Below are 23,447 nucleotides of genomic sequence, written 5' to 3' on the forward strand. Positions count from 1 at the left end.
GTTTCTATGGACCCGGAAGCAGAGCTGTGACGTCACCACTGAAACATATTCACCTTATTCCGCCCCGCCCACTTTTGCCTCTTTTTGCTTCGTCTCTACACTTCCGTTGTCCTGACTCTTCCGGTCGAGCGCGAAGCCCGTTCATTAAGCGGAGAACGAGGAAAAAAGCTCACCACTAAAATCTGATGTTTAGTCGATTGATTTGTGAAAAATTTTCATTGGGTTCAGTTCAGTTCAGTTCAGTTTATTATGAATATACAGTAAAAACATTTACACATTCATTCATGGAATAATGCATATTCATAAATGGGACACCCTTGAAGCAACAGTTTGCTTGTATATGGGGCCCAAGATAAGACTCATTTGCACCGTCAATTCTGCACCGTTTTTTTTCGCGGCCTGAAAACGGCTTTGTTTTCCTGTAGTGACTGGTTTTATGTGGACTTCTCCAGCCCCATGTTAACACATAGGAGAAAAGGGGCGGGCACATTCATGGGGCGCCCACGCGAACCTCCGGAACAAGGTGAATAGTGATAAATGTAAAATTTCAGAGCCGTTTGACTCACTCATTTCCCATTAACTTCACATGGTTGCCCGGCAACACTTTAAAACTGTTCTATGTCACTTCCTGTCGGTGTCCAATGAAGAAAAAAAATGGCCACGCTGGGCACAATCTTTAGCAAAATCTTAAACATAATTGTGTCTTATGAGTCATATCCAAGTTGTATAAAACATTTGATGAAGAGTTAAAAAAACACACATTGTTATCGGGATAAAAATAAAACTAAGCCACTATGTCAGTTTCATAAATGGGCTTTGGACAATACCTGTTTCTTCTGAGAATTTCTCTACCAAGGTCGTCTGCCAGTCTATGCTGGTCACTGCGCAGATCTCTCAGGGACTGGTGCAAAGTGTGGACCTACAACAGACAGAATGAAACAGGTGGTAAAAATGTAGTTTCCAAAGCAGGCATCGACAAACCAGTGGCTCGGGACCTTCCGAAGTCGCTCCACAGAAGCTTTCCACATTTCTACACTTACTTCTATTATAGATTTTTCTTAGAACATTTTGGTGGATAATATATAAGTGTAAAGAAGAAAATGACAGTCATTTTCATTAAGAATGTAAAATGATCATCTTGGCTGCAGGTAAACTCCACCTAACGTCGCATACGCACTGCTGCGCATTATTCTTTGAAGAATAAGTAGCTCTCTGTCTGTTCAAAAGGATCAATTCAACACTACACAAATAACTGCATTACAGATCTAACCCAGCTCGCCCCCTAGTGGTAGAAACGAACGCTGACATGAATAACAATGGCCCAATGTGTGCAGACCTCTTCTCCGGTCAGTTTTGCATCCTTGAAGCGAACACTTGAGTGGGACCTCCTCCTTCTTTCTGGAGAGCTCCTGTAGTCTCTCAGGGGAGAAGTGGGGTGAAAATGTCTGCTGTCTGACAAAGGTAAAAGGGGGGGTGATTACTTCAGCACACATGGAACAGCACTAACAGCTCAGCTCAGTCGCAGCACCTGACTCGGAGTAAACGTCGAGGTCACTGGTGTGAAGAGGAGAGGCCGACACAGAGGCGCTCTTGGTCCCGTGGCGTCGGCCGGTCCTCTGGGACTGCAGCTGATTGATGGAGTCCTCCAAGTTTTCCCGAAGCTGAAAAAAATAAAGCGTAGGAGTGTCGCGGATAGAGAAAATATAACACAACAAAATAAAATAGTAGTAGCGCTGTCACCAACTTTAGATGTTCCATGTTTGTCTTGGCCTTCTATGTTTCTGAGCTCTCTGGTTGTAGTTGGATGTGTCTATGCAATGTATACTACCATGTATTCAATAGGTGGTGTTTCCTCCATAGATGTATCTAATGCATTCCACATCACAAGCTAGTAACGCATCTTCAGACTAGCTGTGCTTTTTAACCTCGTCGACTAAAATATTTAGTCTTAATTTTAGTCAAAGTGATATTTTTGTGACTAAAATTGGACTAAAACTAAATTAAAAGTTTCTCATGAGACTAAAACTGTGACTAAAATGTCCAGATATTTGAGTCGACTAAAATCAGACTAAATAAAAATGAAAAGGAGAGACTAAAATCATCCAAACTTGTATTGAGCGTCTGAAAGAGCCTCAGATCATGTAAATTCTCTGTTAAAGGATCAGCTCTGAGCTTTGTTCATGTGGAGCAGAAACATGAAGCAGAGGAACAACATTAAATATGATTAGAATCAATATTATCAATGCAAAGTCCACTCAATTAGTCTGAAATTTAGTCGACTAAAACTAGACTAAAATTGAAGATACTTTTTTTGACAAAATCTCGACTAAAATCAAATTACATTTTCGTCAAAAGACTAAAACTAAATTAAAATATGTGTCAAAATGAACACTGGTCGAAACGCGTTGGTGTCGCTCATAAAATAAAGGATTTTTTACTATAAGTCGGCTGTGCCTCGGACCTCCTTTTTTGTCTTCAGACTAGGGCTGCACAATATATCGCGAAAAATATCGTATTGCGATATTAGCTGATGCAATATCCGTATCGCGAGAAGCCACAATATATCGCAACATCACCATAGCCTTCATCTGACTGAGATCGACCCATTTTTTTTTGCAAACTCAAACTCATGCATTGAAGTCATGTGTAAAAGTTCAGTTTCAGTTTAACATTTACTTGCTTTGTTTAATTCAACCCTTGTTTTGGTCCTGATTGGGTGTTTTTTAAGTCTTCTTTTGACACAATTTGCTGAAAAAATTGAATATAACGTGTTTGGTAAATTATCGCAATAACATCGTTATCGCGATATTGCACAGTCGTATCGCATATTGCAAGTCACTTCAATATCGTGCAGCCCTACTTCAGACCCAGCTTTTTTCGGCATAGGGATCCTGGAGGAGCACCTGACTGGCTAAGACACCCAACCCACAGCAGCGCTCACTCGCCCTCTCACTCAAAATAAAATACAGACGACAATTTTGTTAGGAGTTCCAGTTTGCATCGATATTAGCAGTTAGGGAAAACTTACACCAGCTCAGACTGTAACAGGTTTACAGCTTGTTTTAGACAGAAAGAACAAGCTCATACAACTTTTTAACAGAGGTCTTGTTCTTTTTGATAGACACAAATTCAAAATGAGGAAATGCAGTCAACAATACAGTGAGCATGACATGGTAATAAGCTGAAGAGTTTTCTCACCAGAGCCATGGTCTCGGCTTGTTCATCCGAGTGCTCCCTGTAGTGACCCAACATCCGGTCAACTTTATTGAGGTTTTTGCTCGTGCTCTGGAACAAAAATGAGAAACAGTTCACACAGTGCTGAACCACAGTAGCCTTGAGGTGTGGTGTTAGGGCTGTGCAATTAATCGAAATGCGATTACGATTTCGATTACAACAGTAAACGATCACAAAATTAGCATAATCGCAAAAAGTCGATTATAATTGTTTTTTTCAACTTTTTTTTTTTTCCTTCAAATTTTTTTTTTTTCACATTTTTTTTCTAATTTTTAATTTTTGGATTTTTGTCATTTTTTTGCTGGATTTTTGTCACTTTTTTGCTGGATTTTTGTCACTTTTTTGCTGGATTTTTGTCACTTTTTTGCTGGATTTTTGTCACTTTTTTGCTGGATTTTTGTCACTTTTTTGATGGATTTTTGTCATTTTTTTGATGGATTTTTGTCACTTTTTTGATCGATTTTTGTCTTTTTTTAATGGATTTTTGTCACTATTTTTGATGGATTTTTGTCTTTTTTTAATGGATTTTTGTCATTTTTTTGATGGATTTTTGTCACTTTTTTGCTGGATTTTTGTCACTTTTTTGATGGATTTTTGTCACTTTTTCTGCTGGATTTTTGTCTTTTTTTTAATGGATTTTTGTCACTATTTTTGATGGATTTTTGTCTTTTTTCTGCTGGATTTTTGTCACTTTTTTTGCTGGATTTTTGTCTTTTTTTAATGGATTTTTGTCACTTTTTTTGCTGGATTTTTTTAAAGGCTACAAATAATCGTTTGAATAATCGTGATTTCAATTATGACAAAAATAATCGTGATTATTATTTTTTCAATAATCGAGCAGCCCTATGCGCTGTATTACCTGTAAAGTGTTGGCCAGCGTGCTGATTTTGGCGGAGATGTCTGGAGCTGGGACGTCCCTGTCTCTGTCTCTGTCCCGGGTCTGTCTCCTGTGGGTCTCTCGTCCCCTCGCCCTGTGCCCCCGGGGCCTGTCAAAAGTGTCCGACTCGCTGGACGTGTCCATACTGAAGGACATCCCGAAAGCAGAGAGGATTTGCTATAACGTCCGAGTCTCTGGTGCTCCGCGCTAGCTCCTCAATGGCTCCGTAATCGTATTAACGGACAAACTGCACAGGGTTTCAACTTTCCTCCCCAAACCTTCGCGGTCACAGTAAACAGTCATGGCTTCTCCGAACGTTGAAGACAGTTAGGAATCCACGTAACAAGAGATAAACCTTCCACTTGAGTGTCTTTTCCTCCCTCAGAGACTCCGCAGGGCATTGTTGTGGATGATGCTCCTCTTCGTTAGCAACAAGTGGCACTCGGGGGCGACTTCCATCAGTGTTAGCGAGCTAGCTCCGAGGCTAACTGCTCTTATTCACTGCCAGGAAAAGTACAAATCCTACACATGGCGGGAATCTATAAAAGCGAGGTTTTTGCGAGTCTCTTCTCAGGTTTAAACGCGTGAACGTGCAGGACTTCTAACGAGACACAAACTCTCAGCTCCAGTGCGCTATGGCAACTCAAACTAGCCGCGCCTGAGCAGCAAAACAAGCGAGGACGTGCGCCGCCGCAAAGGCCGACGGGAGATGTAGGCGGGAGACAGCGCAGCAGCGTCGGAATGCGTTATCTGAAACTACATTGTCCAAAGTGAGCTCTTTGCGCCAGTGCTGCCGCCGCGTGCCTGTTCTTAACAACGAGGTGGATTCATACGATTACAGCCTCCGAATATAATCTGACAAAAGCTTCATTTATTTATTGTAAACATTGTTGTAGTCTATACTGGAGATACTTTGACAATTATCTCAGGCTCTCTAATTAATTAACTTGGCATTGCCTTGATCTCTTAAAGGGATAGTCTGTAAGTTTGCAAAGTGAGGAGAGATAGTGAAATCTTAAAGAGGGGGTGTTCTGCTTTAAAGAGGGGGTGTTCTGCTTTTGTCAGTCCCATAGCACCAGTCTATATCTCACTACAATGATGACAAACCTTCTGTCGGTCTGTAAATGCAGTAAATTAGAATAACTGCCTTGTATAAAATGTCTCTCTCAAAATGGCTGTAGTGAATGTCTTGAAATAGGCCTCTGTCTCTTTAAGAACCTCTGAGCCTTTAGACACGCCCCCTCCACACGCTGTCTGTGGCATCAGTGGGGAGGGGGTTCTGCTGAGGAGCAGTGGTTGGTTACTCGGCTGGTGACCAAAGCTCGGAGGCGTCTCCAGGAGGTGGGGGCGTTCCTAGGAGGACTCAGGCAAACCTATCCCTAAAATGGCCGCCATCAGAGTTTTTACAGATTACTCACAAATACGTGAATGTGCCAAGGCAACACTTCAGGCATGTTTTTAATGAGGGAGTGACAGAATAACAGGATGGAAAGCTTGAAAAAGTACATTTTGCAGAATACCCCCCCTTTATAAGTGACAATAAAATTCCTCCTCTCTTTAAACAGAAACCCCTTCTTAGTTTTGAGGAGAGCAGGAACTGGATTTTCCAAAGTTTTACCAAGTGGCAAAAAAACGCTTTCCGTCGCTCGATCAGCCCCCCCCCCCCTTGTGGAGGTGGTTTGAGACGCATGAGCCAATGACGCACAGGTGTCAGATCCAGCTCTGTGGTTGGTGGAGCCGCCGCCGGAAATGCCTCTGTATTTGCATAGCGCTCGTCTCCGCTCCGGTCGCCCGTATCTCGCCGCTCTCCCGTCTCTTTCCGGAGGCTTCTTTCCGGTCGCCAGGCAGCAGAGGGAATGAATGGAAGCTCACGCTCTCCTCTCTTCCGCCGCTGTTGGTGTGAGCCCGGTGTAAATGATTAAGCCCCTCCCCCTTCCTCCTGATTGGACCTGACAGGCAGGTTCACAGGAAAAGCTCATCTTATTGGTCAATGCGGGAGGATACTAGACTCTGATTAGTAGATCCGTAAAGGTTGGACTTTACTAAAATAGTATATAATATTACCTTCTTAAAGGGGGGGGGGGGGGGGGGGGGGGGGGTATTATGCAAAATGGACTTTTTCCAGCTTTCCATCATGTTATTCTGTCACTCCCTCATTAAAAACATGGCTGAAGTGTTGCCTTGGCACATTCACGTATTTCTGAGTCATCTGTAAAAACTCTGATGGCGGCCATTTTAGGGATAGGTTTGCCTGAGTCCTCCTAGGAACGCCCCCACCTCCTGGAGACGCCTCCGAGCTTTGGTCACCAGCCGAGTAACCAACCACTGCTCCTCAGCAGAACCCCCTCCCCACTGATGCCACAGACAGCGTGTGGAGGGGGCGTGTCTAAAGGCTCAGAGGTTCTTAAAGAGACAGAGGCCTATTTTGTCACTTTTTTGTCATTTTTTGTCACATTTTTGTCATTTTTTTGTCATTTTTTGTCACATTTTAGTCACTTTTTGTCATTTTTTGTCACATTTTTGTCATTTTTTTGTGATTTTTTTGTCACATTTTTGTCATTTTTTTGTGATTTTTTTGTCACATTTTTGTCACATTTGTGTCATTTTTTTGTCACATTTTTGTCATTTTTTTGTCATTTTTTTGTCATTTTTTGGTCATTTTTTTGTCACATTTTTGACATTCACTACAGCCATTTTGAGAGAGACATTTTATACAAGGCAGTTATTCTAATTTACTGCATTTACAGACCAACAGGAGGTTTGTCATCATTGTAGTGAGATATAGACTGGTGCTATGGGACTGACAAAAGCAGAACACCCACTCTTTAAAGCAGAACACCCCCTCTTTAAAGCAGAACACCCCCTCTTTAACATCAAAATGCAAGACCAGGTGGTCGATTTTGCGCATTTTATAGAATGTGTAAAACGTTTATTCTTCTGGACTGTCACTTTAAAGCCTATGACTAAATGTTACAGTGTTTTTATAACAGCCCCAAAGTCCACCCTCCTCAGAAGACCACCTCCAGAAGTCCACCTCTGATCTGCCCTCTCCACAGCATCCCCCCCTCCAGACCCTCAGGAGCTCAGTGGGAAAGTAAACCTCTCACTCTTTAACCTAACACATCAGTGGAGTTTAACGCGTTCCCCCCTGGACACTTGGACAAAGGCTGATCCACATGACCGGAGGATTTACAGCTGTTCTCAGAAGAATGCACGTGCCGTTTACGTGCGCCGTGTTTGCGCTGGTGACGCTGCCCGTGCGCGCCGTGGCCCAGGCTGGAGCGTGCCCGGAGTCGTGCGAGTGCGACCCGGGGGCGCTGTACGTCTCCTGCACCGACATGGACCAGCTCCCCAGGTTCCCGCAGAGCACGGAGAGCGTGTGAGTATAGGCGGACACGCGCGCACGTGTTAAAGTGATCCATCTGTTTTCTCATGCAGTCTGAAAGTGCTCTTAACCCCGAGGAAAAACCATTACAGTGTCATGAATATTCCCACAAAGCGCTCCCGTGGGGGCTCTGAGATGTCTGCGCGTTAAGCAGTTATTCTTTAAAGGGACATTTGTCTTTGAGCGGGTGTTTTGTGAGTCAGAGCCCTTCAATAGGTAAGAGTATCACCCCTTTAATGATTCCACCTGCTGCATATTTAAACACACAAGTGGGGGATTATTTCACAATGAAGTGTAGTTTGAACTGTGCACAGAATAATGATCATGAGGTTGGGCGTTTTTACAATGTTTGCATTCTCTTCACTAAGTAAGATCAAACTGTGGCCAGAGCTGCCCTGGCCACATGTCCTTTCTGGAAGAGCACAGAAGGGCCCCTGGCTCTCAGGTCACCAGTCTGGCCTCTTCATTTTTTTCCTTAACCGAGCTTTAGGACATAGCAATGAAAAAAGAGATGGAAAAAGTGTCAAAAAAATCACCACAAAAACACGACAAAAAAGCCACAAAAAAAGTAATGAAAAAGCAACAACAAACAACATCACATGTGAACAGTGCAGCGCGGTGGCGCGGTGGTTAGAGCTCACCAGTGTTAATTTCGTCGACTAAAATATTTAGTCTTAATTTTAGTCAAAGTGATATTTTTGTGACTAAAATTGGACTAAAACTAAATTAAAAGTTTCTCATGAGACTAAAACTGTGACTAAAATGTCCAGATATTTGAGTCGACTAAAATCAGACTAAATAAAAATGAAAAGGAGAGACTAAAATCATCCAAACTTGTATTGAGCGTCTGAAAGAGCCTCAGATCATGTTTAAAGGATCAGCTCTGAGCTTTGTTCATGTGGAGCAGAAACATGAAGCAGAGGAACAACATTAAACATGATTAGAATCAATATCATCAATATAAGTCGACTAAACTAGTCTTAAATTTAGTCGACTAAAACTAGACTAAAATTGAAACGTTTTTTTGACTAAATCTCGACTAAAATTAAATTACATTTTAGTGAAAAGACTAAAACTAAAATAAAATATGTTGTCAAAATGAACACTGGCGCTCACGCCTCACAGCTAGAAGGTCCCGGGTTCGATTCCCACCTGGACGGGGCCTTTCTGTGTGGAGTTTGCATGTTCTCCCCGTGTCTGCGTAGGTTTCCTCCGGTTTCCCCTACCACTAAAAACATGTACAATAGGTTCCCCTCTGGGACCAGGACTCCCCTGAAAAAGAGATTCTTAATCTCAGTGGGACTGTCCTGGTTAAACAAAGGTCAACAAGGCTTAGCTTTCAAATTAATGCTTTTCAGTTGAGAAGCTTTTAGATTTGGGTAAAGCTGAACTTGAGAAAAGGCACTCGGTTAAGATATATGTATGTATGTATATGTATGACGTTAAAATATGTCACTTGGGCCAGGCTGGTCAGAGTCCAGGGCTGTTTTCAGTCCCTGTGCCCTGGGGCAGACTCATGGAAGCATGGCTGCCAATCTGCGCACGTATATCTGTCACCTGCCAAGGGACTGGATAGAAGCAACATTCTTACATATTTACATCACACACGTTGTAGATGTTCATTAATGTCCCTATTAAACAAAAACATGAACATTAATGATTATTGGAAAAAAAGAGACAAAAAGGCGACAATAAAAGTGACGAAAAAGCATCAAAGAATAACAACAAAAAAGTGACAACAACACAAGGAAAAGGCTCAGCTCAGATGTGGTCTTAGCTTTCAAATGAGGGGTTACCTTGGCCTATTGGCTGTAAGCTCTGGAAGCTTCTAGATTTGGGTAAAGCCAAAGCTGAATAAAATGTGCTTGGTTAAAGTAGGGGTTAAAATGCACCAGTGTCAAAAACTAGTAACAAGAACGGTTTTGGATGAGAAGTTTCAGAGTTCAAACAAATAATAATAATAAAAAGTCTTGCAGTGCGTGGACATTCAGCTCATTCAATGTTATCTGTTAGATGTTATTTCTGAAGCATCATCAAACTCACTTATATCTGAAGATCCGTCTGTATGACACAGACAGAGTGTGTTAGTGATGGCAGTGATGATGTAACGTCAAGGGCACTCCTGAAAACAGAACTTTCAAGCTTCTTAAATTGCTCACATTAAAGAGCAGACTTACGTAACAGCAGGCGACGGTTTCACCTCGACTGACGGAAACGCACAAGCTTCAGCGATGGGCGAGACGCTGCAGGTGAACAGGGAACAAATGTATATTTACAGATATCAATTTGAAGCTTTTGCTGTCGATCACTGGCATAAATGAAAGGGTTTTCTGTCATTTTATCTTCTCATATAAGAACAAGGTGTTTTATGCCGAAAAATGCCCCAAATTTCACATCTTTTCGGCGACGAAATCTGAATAATGGACAGAGCTACATTCAAATGTATGGTTTCATTTTATTGATAAATGAGTTACCAAGACGTTTTCAGAGGGGATTTAGGATTTCTTGTTTAGTTTTAAAATAAGCCGTTTGTAAAAATGTAATTTTCGCCTTATTTTTTGACATTCAAAACTCAATAAATGGGGCTTAAGGGATTAAATAATAAAAAATCCCTCTGAAAAAATCTTCCAAATATTGTTCAGTCCAAGGCTGGAAAATGTGAAGTCTTTAGGTCCGACTGACGTGGACATAGTGTCGCCACAATGACAGAAACATGTGTTTGGAGAAAAAGGCCCTTGAAATTGCATTCTCCCATATAAGTCTATGGGGGAACATTGAATCAGCGCAATATTTAAACATGTTATTGTGAAGATTAGGCATATGGTGTCACGGTTGTGGATGGTGCAAAGAAAAGAAAAACCCAAAAATGCAGGACTGCAACAAAACTGGTGATGTTTAATGACAGACGAAAACTAAAATAACAAAATCCAGACATAACCAAAAACCGGGGCTGACAAAGACACGACAAAGGACAAGGGAAACACAGGGGTATAAATACAAGAGGAAACGGGGCACAGGTGAAACACATCAGGGCGGGGCAGGCAGGTAACGAGGGAAGTCAAGCAAAATCACAAGGACAGAACACATGTCAAAATAAAACACAGGACTAGACCAAAGACAAAACATACCAAAACAGAGGAACAAAGACAAATCATGACATATGGTTTGGTTTCCGGGTGAAAGCTTGTATGTTCAGAGACAGATTTGGCCCAAAACCTGAAAACTGAACAAATGTAGTTTTGCCTGTAGTGTCTCCCCTTAAAGCGAGACATTACCGGGTGTTTGATCAGATGGGAGGACCTCTGCCGTGCCCATCACATGGAATTATCTCCCAATCATTGCCTCAATTCAACTCCGCGCCTCCTCAAACGTGGCCAGTCTTCCAGCACATTCTTCCTCCGAGTCCAAGATGAGGGAACATAAAGCATGCCATCGCGTCCCGGGCTGCCAGAAAATGTGATACAATCAAAACAAAATGAACCCAAAATAGTGGCGCAGTGAGGCACAATGATTCTAGCTGGCAGAGATGTGGGCATGAGTGATCCAAGTATGTCGATGTCTTACCCAGTGCCAACAGCAGGGACTGTATAGTTAGAGAAACAGCTCTGATGATACCGGCTGGGCTTCCTTAGCCTGGTGAGGTTGGTTCTCTGCTGGGCTGGTGTGTAAATAGTAACAGGAGAGTGATTGATACCTAATGGAGAGTCACTGTTAAACAAGGCCGTGGGAACCCAGGGTGCAATGCATTACAAGCAATATTAACCACTTAACTCCCGCCTGAACCGAGAGCATTTTCTCCAGTTCAGCTTTACCCAAATCCTGTTGGCCAGTGTAACACCTCATTTGAAAGATCTACAAAACTCATGTAAATGGATCTTTTTCCCTCACGTCATCAGATTTTTTTCCATTTTTTTGAGGGGGTTATTCAACTGTCATTTTTTTGTCAATTTCTTTTGTCTTTTTTGTCATTTTTAATTTATTTTTCATTTTTTTTCAATTTTTTTTCAATTTTTTGTCTTTTTTTGTCATTTTTTTTTGTCAATTTTTTTAGTCATTTTTTTCATTTTTTGTCCATTTTTTTTTTTTTTTCATTTTTTGGTCTTTTTTTGTCCATTTTTTTTTTCTTTTTTGTCATTTTTATTTTTTTTCTTTTTTTTTGTCAATTTTTTTAGTTATTTTTTTTCATTTTTTGTCACATTTTATTTATTTTTTTCATTTTTTTGTCTTTTATTTATTTTATTTTTTTCATTTTTTGTCAATTTTTTTTGTCTTTTTTGTCATATTTATTTTTTTCATTTTTTTCAATTTTTTTTCCATTTTTTGTCTTTTTTTGTGAATTTTTTTGTAAATATTTGTTTAATTTTTTGTCATTTTTTGTCAAAAAGGTGTGAAAATTGTCATTTTTGGTCTTTTTTGGCAATTTTTTGGTCAATTTTTTTAGTCTTTTTTTTTCTTTTTTTCTTTTTTTTCATTTTTTTTCATTTTTTTTTTCTTCATTTTTTTTTTCCATTTTTTCAATTTTTTCTTCATTTTTTGTCATTTTTTTGTCTTTTTTTGTCATTTTTTTTCTTTTCTTTTTTGTATTTTTTTTTTCTTTTTTTGTCACATCTTCATCATTGTTTTCGTCTCAGTTCTGTCGCTATTTTCACACCTTTTTTCCAGAAGCTTTTGGATTGGGGTAAAGCCAAACTGGAGAAAATGTGCTCAGTTCAGGTGGGAGTTAAGGGGTTAAATAAATAGGAAATAAGAAATAGCGTTTTGGGGGGCAATCTTCTCTCTCAGCACCCCCAGCCAAAACCTCTTCCCCCGGCCCTGCTGTTAAAGTACTGTAGATATACTGGTTTTAACGGTGAGTCAGTGAGAGAGGGGGGGTGTATCAGAGCGTGTGTGGACACTCAGCCGCCGCCGCCGCCTGCACCAGTGGCGTCACACATGTCACTGACGCCGGGAAGGAAAGCACCGACGTCGCGTGACTCCCCGGCTACGTCTGGCCGATGCGTTCAAATCCAATATTTACCTTCTGCAGCGCATTTCTCAAACACTCCGAGAGCTCCGTTTGAGAATAATTAAGAGCAAAAAAGACTTCAAGGAGAGAGGAACAAAAACAGCAATCCCAGCCTCGCAGAAGCCCTCGCAATTTCACTATTGTAGCTTCTTCACAAATTAGGGCTGCGTTTATCTGACAAAAGCTGTGACTATGAGGGAAATTGCAATTTAGTCACATGAACGGGAACAGCAGAGCGCAGGCATTATCCGAAAAATGGTTAATGGGAAAGCTAAAATGAAGAACTCTGCGGGAATTCCTGGAAATAGTGTAATTTCTTCCAATTATCTGAAGCAAAGGATCATGAGTGGAAAGACCGACATGCACCCCATGTTCTTCTGGTAATACAGTATTTAATGTCTTTATTAGATGATAGAAGTGCTCTAAGGACATATGGACTTGAGTAGTATTGTTCATCATTGGAGAAAAACCCCGTCCATGTAAGTGGCACTGCTTTGTCACATCACACTTGTTGTTACAGGCCAGATATCAAAACCAGCCTGGGTAACACTTTACATTACGGGCCGGTAAGTCCATGGTTCTTACAGTGGTAATTACTAGTAATGACAGTGGTACTTACAGTGGTAATTACTAGTAATGACAGTGGTACTTACAGTGGTAATTACTAGTGATTGGGGGTAGGGTTAGTGAGTCACAGAGTTACCCCTGTATCTCTCATTACTAAGAGAAACAGGGGTAACTCTTAGTAATGAAGGTTGTACTTCTATTTACTATGGTACTTACTGGCAATTCAAGGATGCTACAGCAGCAATTCATAGGTAGTAAATGAGGTACTTCTACAAACAGAAGTAATTTCTAGGACTGTGTGACGGGGAAAACAAGAAGTATAGCCTTCATTACTAAGACCTACCACTGTTTCTAGAAGTACATACCTTGTAATTCTCACTATGGTATCCTTTAAGTACAATAAGTACCGAAAACTACCACTGCAAGTACCACCATAAGCACCACAGTAAGTACCACGATAAGTACCTAGAAATACCACTATTATTACTAGCATGTAAGTATCACCACTAGCACGACTGTAAGTACCATATTAATTACTAGTATTTACCACTGAAAGTACCACCATAAGTACCTAGAATTTCCAATGTAAGTACCACCACTAGCACGACTGTAAGTACCATAATAAGTACCTATAAGTACCACTATTATTACTAGTATTTAAGTACCAGCATTAGCACGACTGTAAGTACCATAATAATTACTAGTATTTACCAGTGTAAGTACCACCATAAGTATCTAGAATTACCACTGTAAGCACCAAAGACTTACCGGCCCGTAATGTGAAGTGTTCCCCAGGCCTGTTCCCATGTGAGCCCACCAGGACCACAGCTTGTTTTCGACCCGACACCGTTTAAAATCTTGTGGTCGATTCCCCCCACTTCAAACGCAATCTCAGATCTGTTTGTTTTCACGTCTCTCCCTCTCGTACAAATTGAAGTGGATTTCTTGCTGGTTCTGTTTTGGGATGAACCGGCCCTGCTCCGGCACACTCTGGCCTCTCCTCTTTCAACTGTGATGGCGGCGTGTGGCGTCCCGGCCTGCTCTCCGTCGCGCTGTTTGTTTGAGCTTGTCAAAGCGTGTACACTGCGCTCGCTAACGGGTTAACGGGCCCTCACGTCTCCAGCGTTAGCTTCAATCAGGCTATTGTTCCCCAGATGAGACCAATGTGCACAAATATGGTGACTTTGGTTAGCAGGTTTTTGTCCATTTTTTGTAATTTTTTTTGTCCTTTTTTTGTCTTATTTTGTCTTTTTTTGTCTTTTTTTGTCAATTTTTTTGTTTGTTTTTTTGTCTTTTTTTGTCTTTTTTTTGTCTTTTTTTGTCATTTTTTGTCAATTTTTTTGTTTGTTTTTTTTGTTTGTTTTTTTTGTCCATTTTTTTGTCTTTTTTTGACTTTTTTTGTCTTTTTTTGTCATTTTTTTGTCTTTTTTTGTCAATTTTTTTGTTTGTTTTTTTTGTCAATTTTTTTGTCTTTTTTTGTCATTTTTTGTCTTTTTTGTCATTTTCTTTCTTTTTTGGTCAACTTTTTGTCTTTTTAGGTCAATTTTTGTCAATTTTTTTGTCTTTTTTTTTCCTTTTTTGTCACTTTTTGTCTTTTTTGGTCAATTTTTTGTCTTTTTTGTCATTTTCTTTCTTTTTTGGTCAACTTTTTGTCTTTTTTGGTCAATTTTTTGTCTTTTTTGTCATTTTCTTTCTTTTTTGGTCAACTTTTTGTCTTTTTTGGTCAATTTTTTGTCATTTTTTGTTTTTGTTTTACACCTGGTTCTGGGTGGAAAGCTTTCATGGGCACACATTGTTAGAACACAGACGAATGATGTTCAAAGGACACTGCACTATGAACCTTCACACATCTGGGGAAAATGATCATTTTTAACCAGTTTTGCTCGTTTATTGTCAACGCCTTTGACATTTGCCTGGGGCGGACGAGACTGCAGCGAGTCATTAAGTCTAACGCTGACACACACACACTCGAGGGCCACAATGGTCCTGTTTTAATGATGTGGGTCTTCAATGATTTACTCTTTTAATTAGACAACTTAAGAGTCTATAACACGCAGACATGTTTACTGGCCATTGATCGCAGGTGGAGCCTTTTTCTCTTTCCAGTTTTAATGCCAAGTAAATTGTTCTGTGCCTGCTACTCACTTAGGTTGAGCATATACGATATTGCTTAAAGGGATATTTCAGGAGGGCCTCATTTCCTAGTTATCCAGAGTGTTGTTCATTTCTGGAGATATATATGTTTTTTAAATTCATGCAGTCCTTATATTTGAAGAGTTTGGTGGTGCTAGGCTAGTGCTAGGCTAGTGCATGTCTATGGTAACTAGTTGCCTGCATTAAAAACAGTCTGACCCGAGCACAGAGCACCTTAGGCAATCACACCAGACTACGCATATAAATGTCTGTGTCGACTGAATAATGCTTTAAAGAGGGGGTGTTCTGCTTTTGTCAGCCCCATAGCACCAGTCTATATCTCACTACAATGATGACAAACCTTCTGTTGGTCTGTAAATGCAGTAAATTAGAATAACTGCCTTGTATAAAATGTCTCTCTCAAAATGGCTGCCGTGAATGTCTTGAAATAGGCCTCTGTCTCTTTAAGAACCTCTGAGCCTTTAGACACGCCCCCTCCACACGCTGTCTGTGGCATCAGTGGGGAGGGGGTTCTGCTGAGGAGCAGTGGTTGGTTACTCGGCTGGTGACCAAAGCTCGGAGGCGTCTCCAGGAGGTGGGGGCGTTCCTAGGAGGACTCAGGCAAACCTATCCCTAAAATGGCCGCCATCAGAGTTTTTACAGATTACTCAGAAATACGTGAATGTGCCAAGGCAACACTTCAGCCATGTTTTTAATGAGGGAGTGACAGAATAACATGATGGAACGGAATTTTGCATTTAAAATATGTTATATTTGAGCAGCATCAGCTTCCTGGTTGTAGCTACGCCGCGGCGGAGTGATCTGCTCGGTTGCCGTATCTACAGTAGTTTGTTTACCTGCGGCCGCATCACTACACGTGGAATTCACAAAGGAGCTTCTACAAATCAGATATGGCAACGTTTGGAGGACGAGCCCATGATTTTGAAGTGTTTTTTAATGCAGGCGACTAGTTACCATAGACATGCACTAGCCTAGCACTAGCCTAGCACCACTAAACTCTTCAAATATAAGGACTTCATGAATTAGAACAAAAAAAACAACACTCTGGATAACTAGGAAATGGGTCCTATGTATCCCATTGTATCATTATCACCTTGTTCACGGTATGGGTGGAAACATGTCACAAAACAGTTAGCATGTGTTTTGTTTTGTTTTCCAGGCGACTGTGGGAGACTCATCTTCCATCGATGCCGACAGACGCCTTTGCCGACCTGGTCAACATTTCCTGGATGTAAGTTTTCTCGAGCAGGGTTTCCCGGGGAGGGAGGGGGACAGAAGAGTTAAGCTGAGGTGAAATATACGCAGAGGCATGCTGGGTAAATCTGACGCCTGGGTTAATGTCACGCACTAAAGGTAAAGTGCTTTAACCTCTTGAACTGAGCACATTTTCTCCAGTTTGGCTTTACACTGCAAAAAGTAATGAAGCAGATTAGTATAAAAGTCTCAATTTGAGCATAATAATCTGAATTTGAGCTGTTTTGACAGTGAAAGGTGTAGGTGGGCTCCTGACCCGGATTATTTCACTTGTTTTGAGACGTTTCTGACTCGTTTCGATACATTTCGTCCTTATTTCAGGTCATTTTCTTTGCCAATGGGGTAAGAACATTGGTCTCATCTCATTGGCAGTTTTACTTTCTTATTTCAAGCGAGATTTACCCTAGAACTGGTCACAAACGTCCTCAAAAGAGCAAAATAAACTTGGTCAGATCAGGAATAAAGTCTAAATGAGATAAAACTGCTTTAAACGTTTAAAGAAACATTTCCTCAATTCAAGACATTTAAGCCAATGCTTGATATTCACTTTCTGCAGTGCGCCCAGATCTGAAAGGTTCTTAAAAAAGTGTCGAAATAGCAACGAAAACGAGGATGAAAACCAAACCAAAAAGGGACAAAAACATGAGTAAAGAGTGATGGAAAAGCAACAAAAAAGAGCGTCAAAAACATCCAAAAAACAACAATAACGTAATAAAAAAGTGATGAAAACATGACGAACACGCAAAAAAAGAGTGACAAAAAAAGCAATAAAAAACAAAACAAATAAAAACCTTACGAAAGCACCACAATAACGCTTAAAAATGTGACAATGAAGTGACAAAAATGCGACAAAAGAGTGACAAAAACGACAATAACACAATTAAAAAAGCACAAAAAAATGACCAAAAAAAGACGAAAACGAAAAACACTTTGACAGTCAGTTTTGTAGTTCTTAGCTTTCAAATGAGGCATTACACGGGCCTATAGGCTGTAAGCTTTTAGACTCAGGTGACGCCAAACTGGAGAAAATGTGCTCGGTTAAAGGAACAGGCCAGAGATATGTTCTTACCTGAGCTGAGACGAGTAGATGCGAATCTGTCTTTACACCAGTGTTGATTTTGACAACATATTTTAATTTAGTTTTAGTCTTTTGACTAAATTGTAATTTAATTTTAGTCGAGATTTAGTCAAAAAAAACTTTTCAATTTTAGTCTAGTTTTAGTCGACTAAAATTGCAAGTCAATTTAGTCGACTAGTTTAGTCGACTTTCATTGATAATATTGATTCTAATCATATTTAATGTTGTTCCTCTGCTTCATGTGTCTGCTCCACATGAACAAAGCTCAGAGCTGATCCTTTAAACATGATCTGAGGCTCTTTCAGACGCTCAATACAAGTTTGGATGATTTTAGTCTCTCCTTTTCATTTTTATTTAGTCTGATTTTAGTCACAAAAATATCTGGACATTTTAGTCACAGTTTTAGTCTCATGAGAAACTTTTCATTTAGTTTTAGTCCAATTTTAGTCACAAAAATATCACTTTGACTAAAATTAAATATTTTAGTTGACGAAATTAACACTGGTGTACACGTGCACTCAGTCATGCAAAAAGACCAAAGATGTTGTTAGCATCTGGCCTCTCCCAGCATATTCATATTCCACAGGCACAAACACCAGACAGGCACATATCAACTGGTCATACCTCAGTGTAGAAAAACGCTGGCCTGTTCCTTTAAGGGTTAGGGTTTGGTTTGGGGTTAGGGGTCGGAGGTGAAATATCATTGTTGTGTAATGGAATGGTGCAGATCAGATGGAGGGTTTGTCCTGAGCCACTGCGACTCTGCTGCCACTACGGGCCAAACCACACGGAAAGACCCCGTCCGGTCCGAGACTCTGAATCCAGGACCTTCTTGCTGTGAAGGACGAGTGCTAACCAGTGACCACAGTGCTACCAGTGTCTAAGTGGAGGAAGTTCCATTTGCCACAAAACTATGCAGCAGAACGTAGTCCTGGTTATTGTCCAGATGTAGTGCTATGTGGTAGAAGTGAGATTATTGTTTTTAGTCCAAATGACTTCAATTACTTTTAGTATGTTTTGACATGCTGATCTGCAGGGCTACTTCTTCCAGGTAATTGCATAATTTAGGTTTCATTAACATTGACTGTTTCTAATAATGAGCCAATGTTTGAACTACTTTAACTACTTCTATTTGTCTGCTCAGGGGCGGACTGGCCATGTGTCTATTCTGGAAGAGCACAGAGGGGCCACTGGCTCTATAGGGCCACCGGTCTCACCTCTCACTTTACCTTATACCCTTACCCCCGGGCGAGACCGAGCTTTACCCAAATCTAAAAGCTTTAACCTCTTAACTCCCGTCTGAACCGAGAGGAGCTTTTTCCTCACGTCATCACATTTTTTTTTCCATCATTTTTTTGTTGGATATTCAACTCATTTTTGTAACTCTTTTTTTTGTCTTTTTTTTGTCACATTTTTGTCTTTTTTTTGTCATTTTTTCGTCATTTTTTCGTCTTTTTTTTGGTCATTTTTTCGTAAATTTTTCGTCCATTTTTTGTCCATTTTTTGTCATTTTTTGGTTAATTTTTCGTCAATTTTTTGTCATTTTTTTGTCATTTTTTTGACATTTTTGTGACATTTTTGTGACATTTTTGCCACTTTCATCACTTTTTCGTCAATGTTTTTCTCACTTTTTTGTCACATTCCCATCCTTGTTTTCGTCTCAGTTTTGTCGCTATTTTCACACCTTTTTTCCAGAAGCTTTTGGATTGGGGTAAAGCCGAACTGGAGAAAATGTGCTCGGTTCAGGCGGGAGTTAAGGGGTTAAAAGAAAAGCATCCGAAAACAAAAATGCGCTGGAAAAGCAACAAAAAAGCAACAAAACGTGACGAAAACGTGACGATAAAGCACTGAAAAAAGCGATGAAAAAACAACTATAACATGAAGAAAAAAAATTGAAAAACAAGAGACGAAAACACAATGAAAAAGTGACGAAAAAGTGACAAAAAAGTGACAAAAAAGTGACAAAAAAGTGACAAAAACACAACAAAATGTGACGAAAACGTGACGACAAAGCGATGAAAAAAGCGATGAAAAAACAACAATAACATGAAAAAAACCACAAAAAACAAGAGACGAAAACACAACGAAAAAGTGACAAAGAAGTGACGAAAAAGTGACGAAAAAGTGACGAAAACAGGCCAAAAAGCCACAAAAAAGTACTGAAAAAGCAACAAAAAAAGGAGACGTTACAGTGTCGCTCCCCAGTGAAGAAGCTTTTAGATTTGGGCAAAGCTGAACTGGAGAAAAAATGCAGGGGGGGGGGTCAGAGGTTCACATATTTGCCACAGAGTTATTTTCCGTCTCTAACCAGTGACATAAACCCCTGAACCGTCCTGAATGAGTGCGTGTTTGGTGAAGCGTGTCCAGGTCACCATCAGTAATGACACTCACGCCTGTCTTTCCTTAATAAGTCCTCTCTTCAGCCGCGACCTGCTGCTAAGTTCAGCGTTTATTTTAAGAGCGCGCTGGTTCTGGAGAAATAACAAATGCACTGAGAGTGACTGATGACTGGGTAACGTATATGAGGCGGCATACCTGGAAAATTGCCCTCGACACCCGGAGACAAGGTGGGCTGATAAACCCAGGAAAGAGCAGCCCATTTATGAAAACACTTCTCGGCTTTCCGCTCGCCCGTTACCCTCAACAAGTCGTCCGTTCTTGCGAGCCGCGCGGTTACTAAAAGTCATTATTTTGAGGAATGATCAAACGAGTGCTCGTACACGCTGTTTGAGTTGTTTATTTGTTCCAGATATATCTCGGTGGACGTGACGCTGGAGAGACTGGAAAGGCACTCGTTCTCGGGCCTGAGGAAAGTCTACCACATGTGAGTAACTGAAAGGCCACGCACTTATTGGCCTTTATTGATTAAGCCGCTCTGTTTGAGAGAGAGAGAAAAAGGAACAAAAAGGCAGCTCCTTATCGAGTGGTTAAACGACCTGTGCCTCAAACTGGAGACGGAATAAGACAGAAGGTGATGCCGTTACGTGTCAAAGGCTGAACTAGAAAATGGCAGTTTGCTTCCCAGTTTCTTGGTCTACCAGAAATATTAAAGCAACTCCATATAGGAATAGAAAGATTAAGCGCAGAATCCATTTAATCTCAGACAGGAGCGGACTGGGACTGAAGAACAGCCCTGGACTCTGGTCAGCCCGGCCCAAATTAGCGCAAATGTGACACTTCCACAAATACATATGTGAACCTCTGACCCCGCGCCTAAACCGAGCACATTTTCTCCAGTTTGGCTTTACCCCAATCCAAAAGCTTCTGGAAAAAAGGTGAGAAAATAGCGACAAAACTGAGACGAAAACAATGATGGAAATGTGACTAAAAAGTGAGAAAACATTGATGAAAAGGTGTCACAAGAAATTGACGAAAAATGGACGAAAAAATGTCAAAAATTTGACAAAAAATTTACAAAAAAATGACCAAAAAAATGACATAAATTTGATAAAAATTTGACAAAAAAATGGCAAAAAAATGACAAAAAAGTTACAAAAATGAGTTGAATACCCCCCCCCCAAAAAAAAATGATGGAAAAAAAATGTGATGACGTGAGGAAAAATATCTCTCGGTTCAGGCGGGAGTTAAGAGGTTAAGCTTTTAGATTTGGGTAAAGCTCGGTTACGCCCGGGGGTAAGGGTATAAGGTAAAGTGAGGGGCCCAGACCAGTGGCCCTAGAGCCGGTGGCCCTGGTCGTTTTACTAGTAGTGAAACGAGTTTTGTCTTCCTGTGCAGTATTTGGATTGCTGATATAATGTGTTTTGACAGTGAGCTTGCAGGTGTTTGTTAGCATTAATGCATCAATCAGTTGTTTTGTATTGCCCAATATCACAACACAACGTCCCCCGCCCTTAGACTCTCCTACCCGAGAAGGACAAACTCAAAAACCCAGTGAGAGAAAAGAGAAACCTGGAGGAGAAGGAGAGATCCACTCCCATGGACGGACAGGCTATAGACAGACCCAGGGCTGATGGGAGTCCTTCTGCAGGCCGGGGCAGAACATCCAACGTTTGTTGGAGCATCAGTGCAAAAAGTAATAAACTAGATCAGTATAAACATCTCAATTTGAGCACAATAATCCACATTTTAGTTGTTTTGACGAGTTAAGCAGGGGTCGGCACTTATAAGCTTTTGCTTCAGTCGACTCCCTTTGAGCTTCCATTAACTGTATGATTGTGAAACTATGGAGAAAGAGAAAATGTTGCTCAAATAAACTACACAAACACAAACAAACAAACAAAGAAGTTGTTGGGCATTTGTCCCAGATTATTTCACTTGTTCTGAGATGTTTCTGACTCGTTTCGCTACATTTCGTCCTTATTTCAGGTCATTTTCTTTGCCAATGGGGAAAGAAAATTGTTCTTATCTCATTGGCAATTTTTCTTTCTTATTTCAAGCGAGATTTACCCTAGAACTGGTCTGAAATGTCCTCAAACAAGCAAAGCAAACTCGGTCCGATCAGGAAAAGTGTCTAAATGAGTGAAAACCGCTCAAAACAAGAAACATTTCCTCGATTCAAATCATTTAAGCCAATGCTTGATATTTACTTTTTGTAGTGTGGAGTGTACGCAGGGGTTCCTCCACGGATAAGGCTGAAGACTGCAGTACCACTGACCAACCAAGTGAAGCTTATGAACTCCTTGTGAAGAACTGGGATGTTAGAAATGGAATGTTGGCATTGAGTTTGGATGACAACTAAAAACAGTTTAAGCTTGGATTCTCTTTTATTGTTGCACAAATCAGGTAAAGGCCCTGTAAGATGAAAGTATACTGTACTGTTCCTCTTCTGCCTTATTTATTTATTTATTTGTTTATTTGACAGGGACAGTACAAGGAAACATTGCCAACTCGTTGGCCGATGTTCTGTACATAAGGCGTCTAACCATCGGCTAATTTGCAGCTCCCTGGTTAGGTTTTTGAGAGGGTTTATAAAAGAACAGAAAGATGAAAAATCTGTGAAAAGCATCAAACAATTCAACAATAAAATGAAAGAAGAGAAGACATATCTGATCACTTCCCATCCCAAGTTCAGCCTCACATTTTTGTTTGTTCTTCAGCCACAGCTTCAGCTTTTGTGAGAAAAGTCTCAGGTCCAATTGGGACTTTAACTCCAGTGGCAAAGCGTTCCATAACTGAGTCCCTTTCACTGAGAACGCAGACTGACCCAGGGCAGTTTTGCACCATTTCACTCTGCAGTTCCCGCTGACTCCAGCTCTGGTACTCAGAGCTTATTGTTTAAAAGCCACAGTAGCAGCTGCTCAGCCTTCGCTTTAGTTGATTCCACGTTGTATTCTGGCTGTAGATGGAGACCAGTGTCCTCTGCTGGCTTTTTGTACACTTATATTTCATAGTAAGTTCTCTGTTCGTGATTATACAACAAAAACAGGAAACCCCAGGCATGCAGGCACAACCTTCTTTCTGGCTCAGAGGTTTTATAATCAGTGAATTTGCCCGGTGACACCTGTGCAGTCATGTGACCTCAGTCAAAGAAGATCATCTGGTCAGCCATTTTCAGGTTAAAACATCCCACAGTTTCGACTTCTCTTGACTTCTTCTCCTTCATTATACTAATCCATATCAAGGCTAAGAAGCAAAGTAATCCAAAGAGCATAATTTAGAAGCTTTCAGAAGAGGACTCTGACTGAGGAGCGTGCACATTGACTTGATCCGCCGCGCTCCACGTGTGCGAGACTTCCTCACTCCAGCGTTTCTGATCTTGATTATCCCCGGGTTTCAGTGTCTCTCCCCATTAGCCGGCTAATTCCAGATCTCCAAACCCAGACGCGGCGGGTAACCGGAGTCCCTGGCCCGGGGCGGCGTGCGATCGGGAGGTGTATTTTGGAATCGCCGGGACCCATTTGCCGCTGATTGGTGCGGTGCGGTACCAGATAAT

General features: G+C 40.8%; 2 protein-coding genes across 3 annotated transcripts in view; one reads left to right on the forward strand and one right to left on the reverse strand.

The window, feature by feature from the left end:
• The window catches only part of cep128 (centrosomal protein 128), a 72,490-nt gene extending 67,838 nt beyond the window's left edge, over nt 1-4,652 (reverse strand). For both annotated transcript variants that reach the window (XM_079571799.1, XM_079571798.1), the window contains exons 1-5: nt 4,094-4,652; nt 3,199-3,285; nt 1,529-1,661; nt 1,337-1,452; nt 828-919 (exon numbers count right to left, since the gene is read on the reverse strand). In XM_079571799.1, the coding sequence (XP_079427925.1) occupies nt 828-919; nt 1,337-1,452; nt 1,529-1,661; nt 3,199-3,285; nt 4,094-4,267 (602 nt within the window). In that variant the 5' untranslated portion in view covers nt 4,268-4,652. The remainder of the gene's footprint in view (nt 1-827; nt 920-1,336; nt 1,453-1,528; nt 1,662-3,198; nt 3,286-4,093) is intronic.
• Nucleotides 4,653-7,320: 2,668 nt separating this feature from the next.
• The window catches only part of tshr (thyroid stimulating hormone receptor), a gene marked incomplete at both ends in the record, with an annotated part of 51,190 nt that continues 35,063 nt past the window's right edge, over nt 7,321-23,447 (forward strand). Inside the window, 3 exons of the mRNA XM_079572528.1 lie at nt 7,321-7,490; nt 16,382-16,453; nt 20,304-20,378. Coding sequence (XP_079428654.1) covers nt 7,321-7,490; nt 16,382-16,453; nt 20,304-20,378 — 317 coding nt within the window. The remainder of the gene's footprint in view (nt 7,491-16,381; nt 16,454-20,303; nt 20,379-23,447) is intronic.

This window comes from Gobius niger (assembly GCF_951799975.1).
Source record: "Gobius niger genome assembly, chromosome: 15".
NCBI lineage: Eukaryota > Metazoa > Chordata > Actinopteri > Gobiiformes > Gobiidae > Gobius > Gobius niger.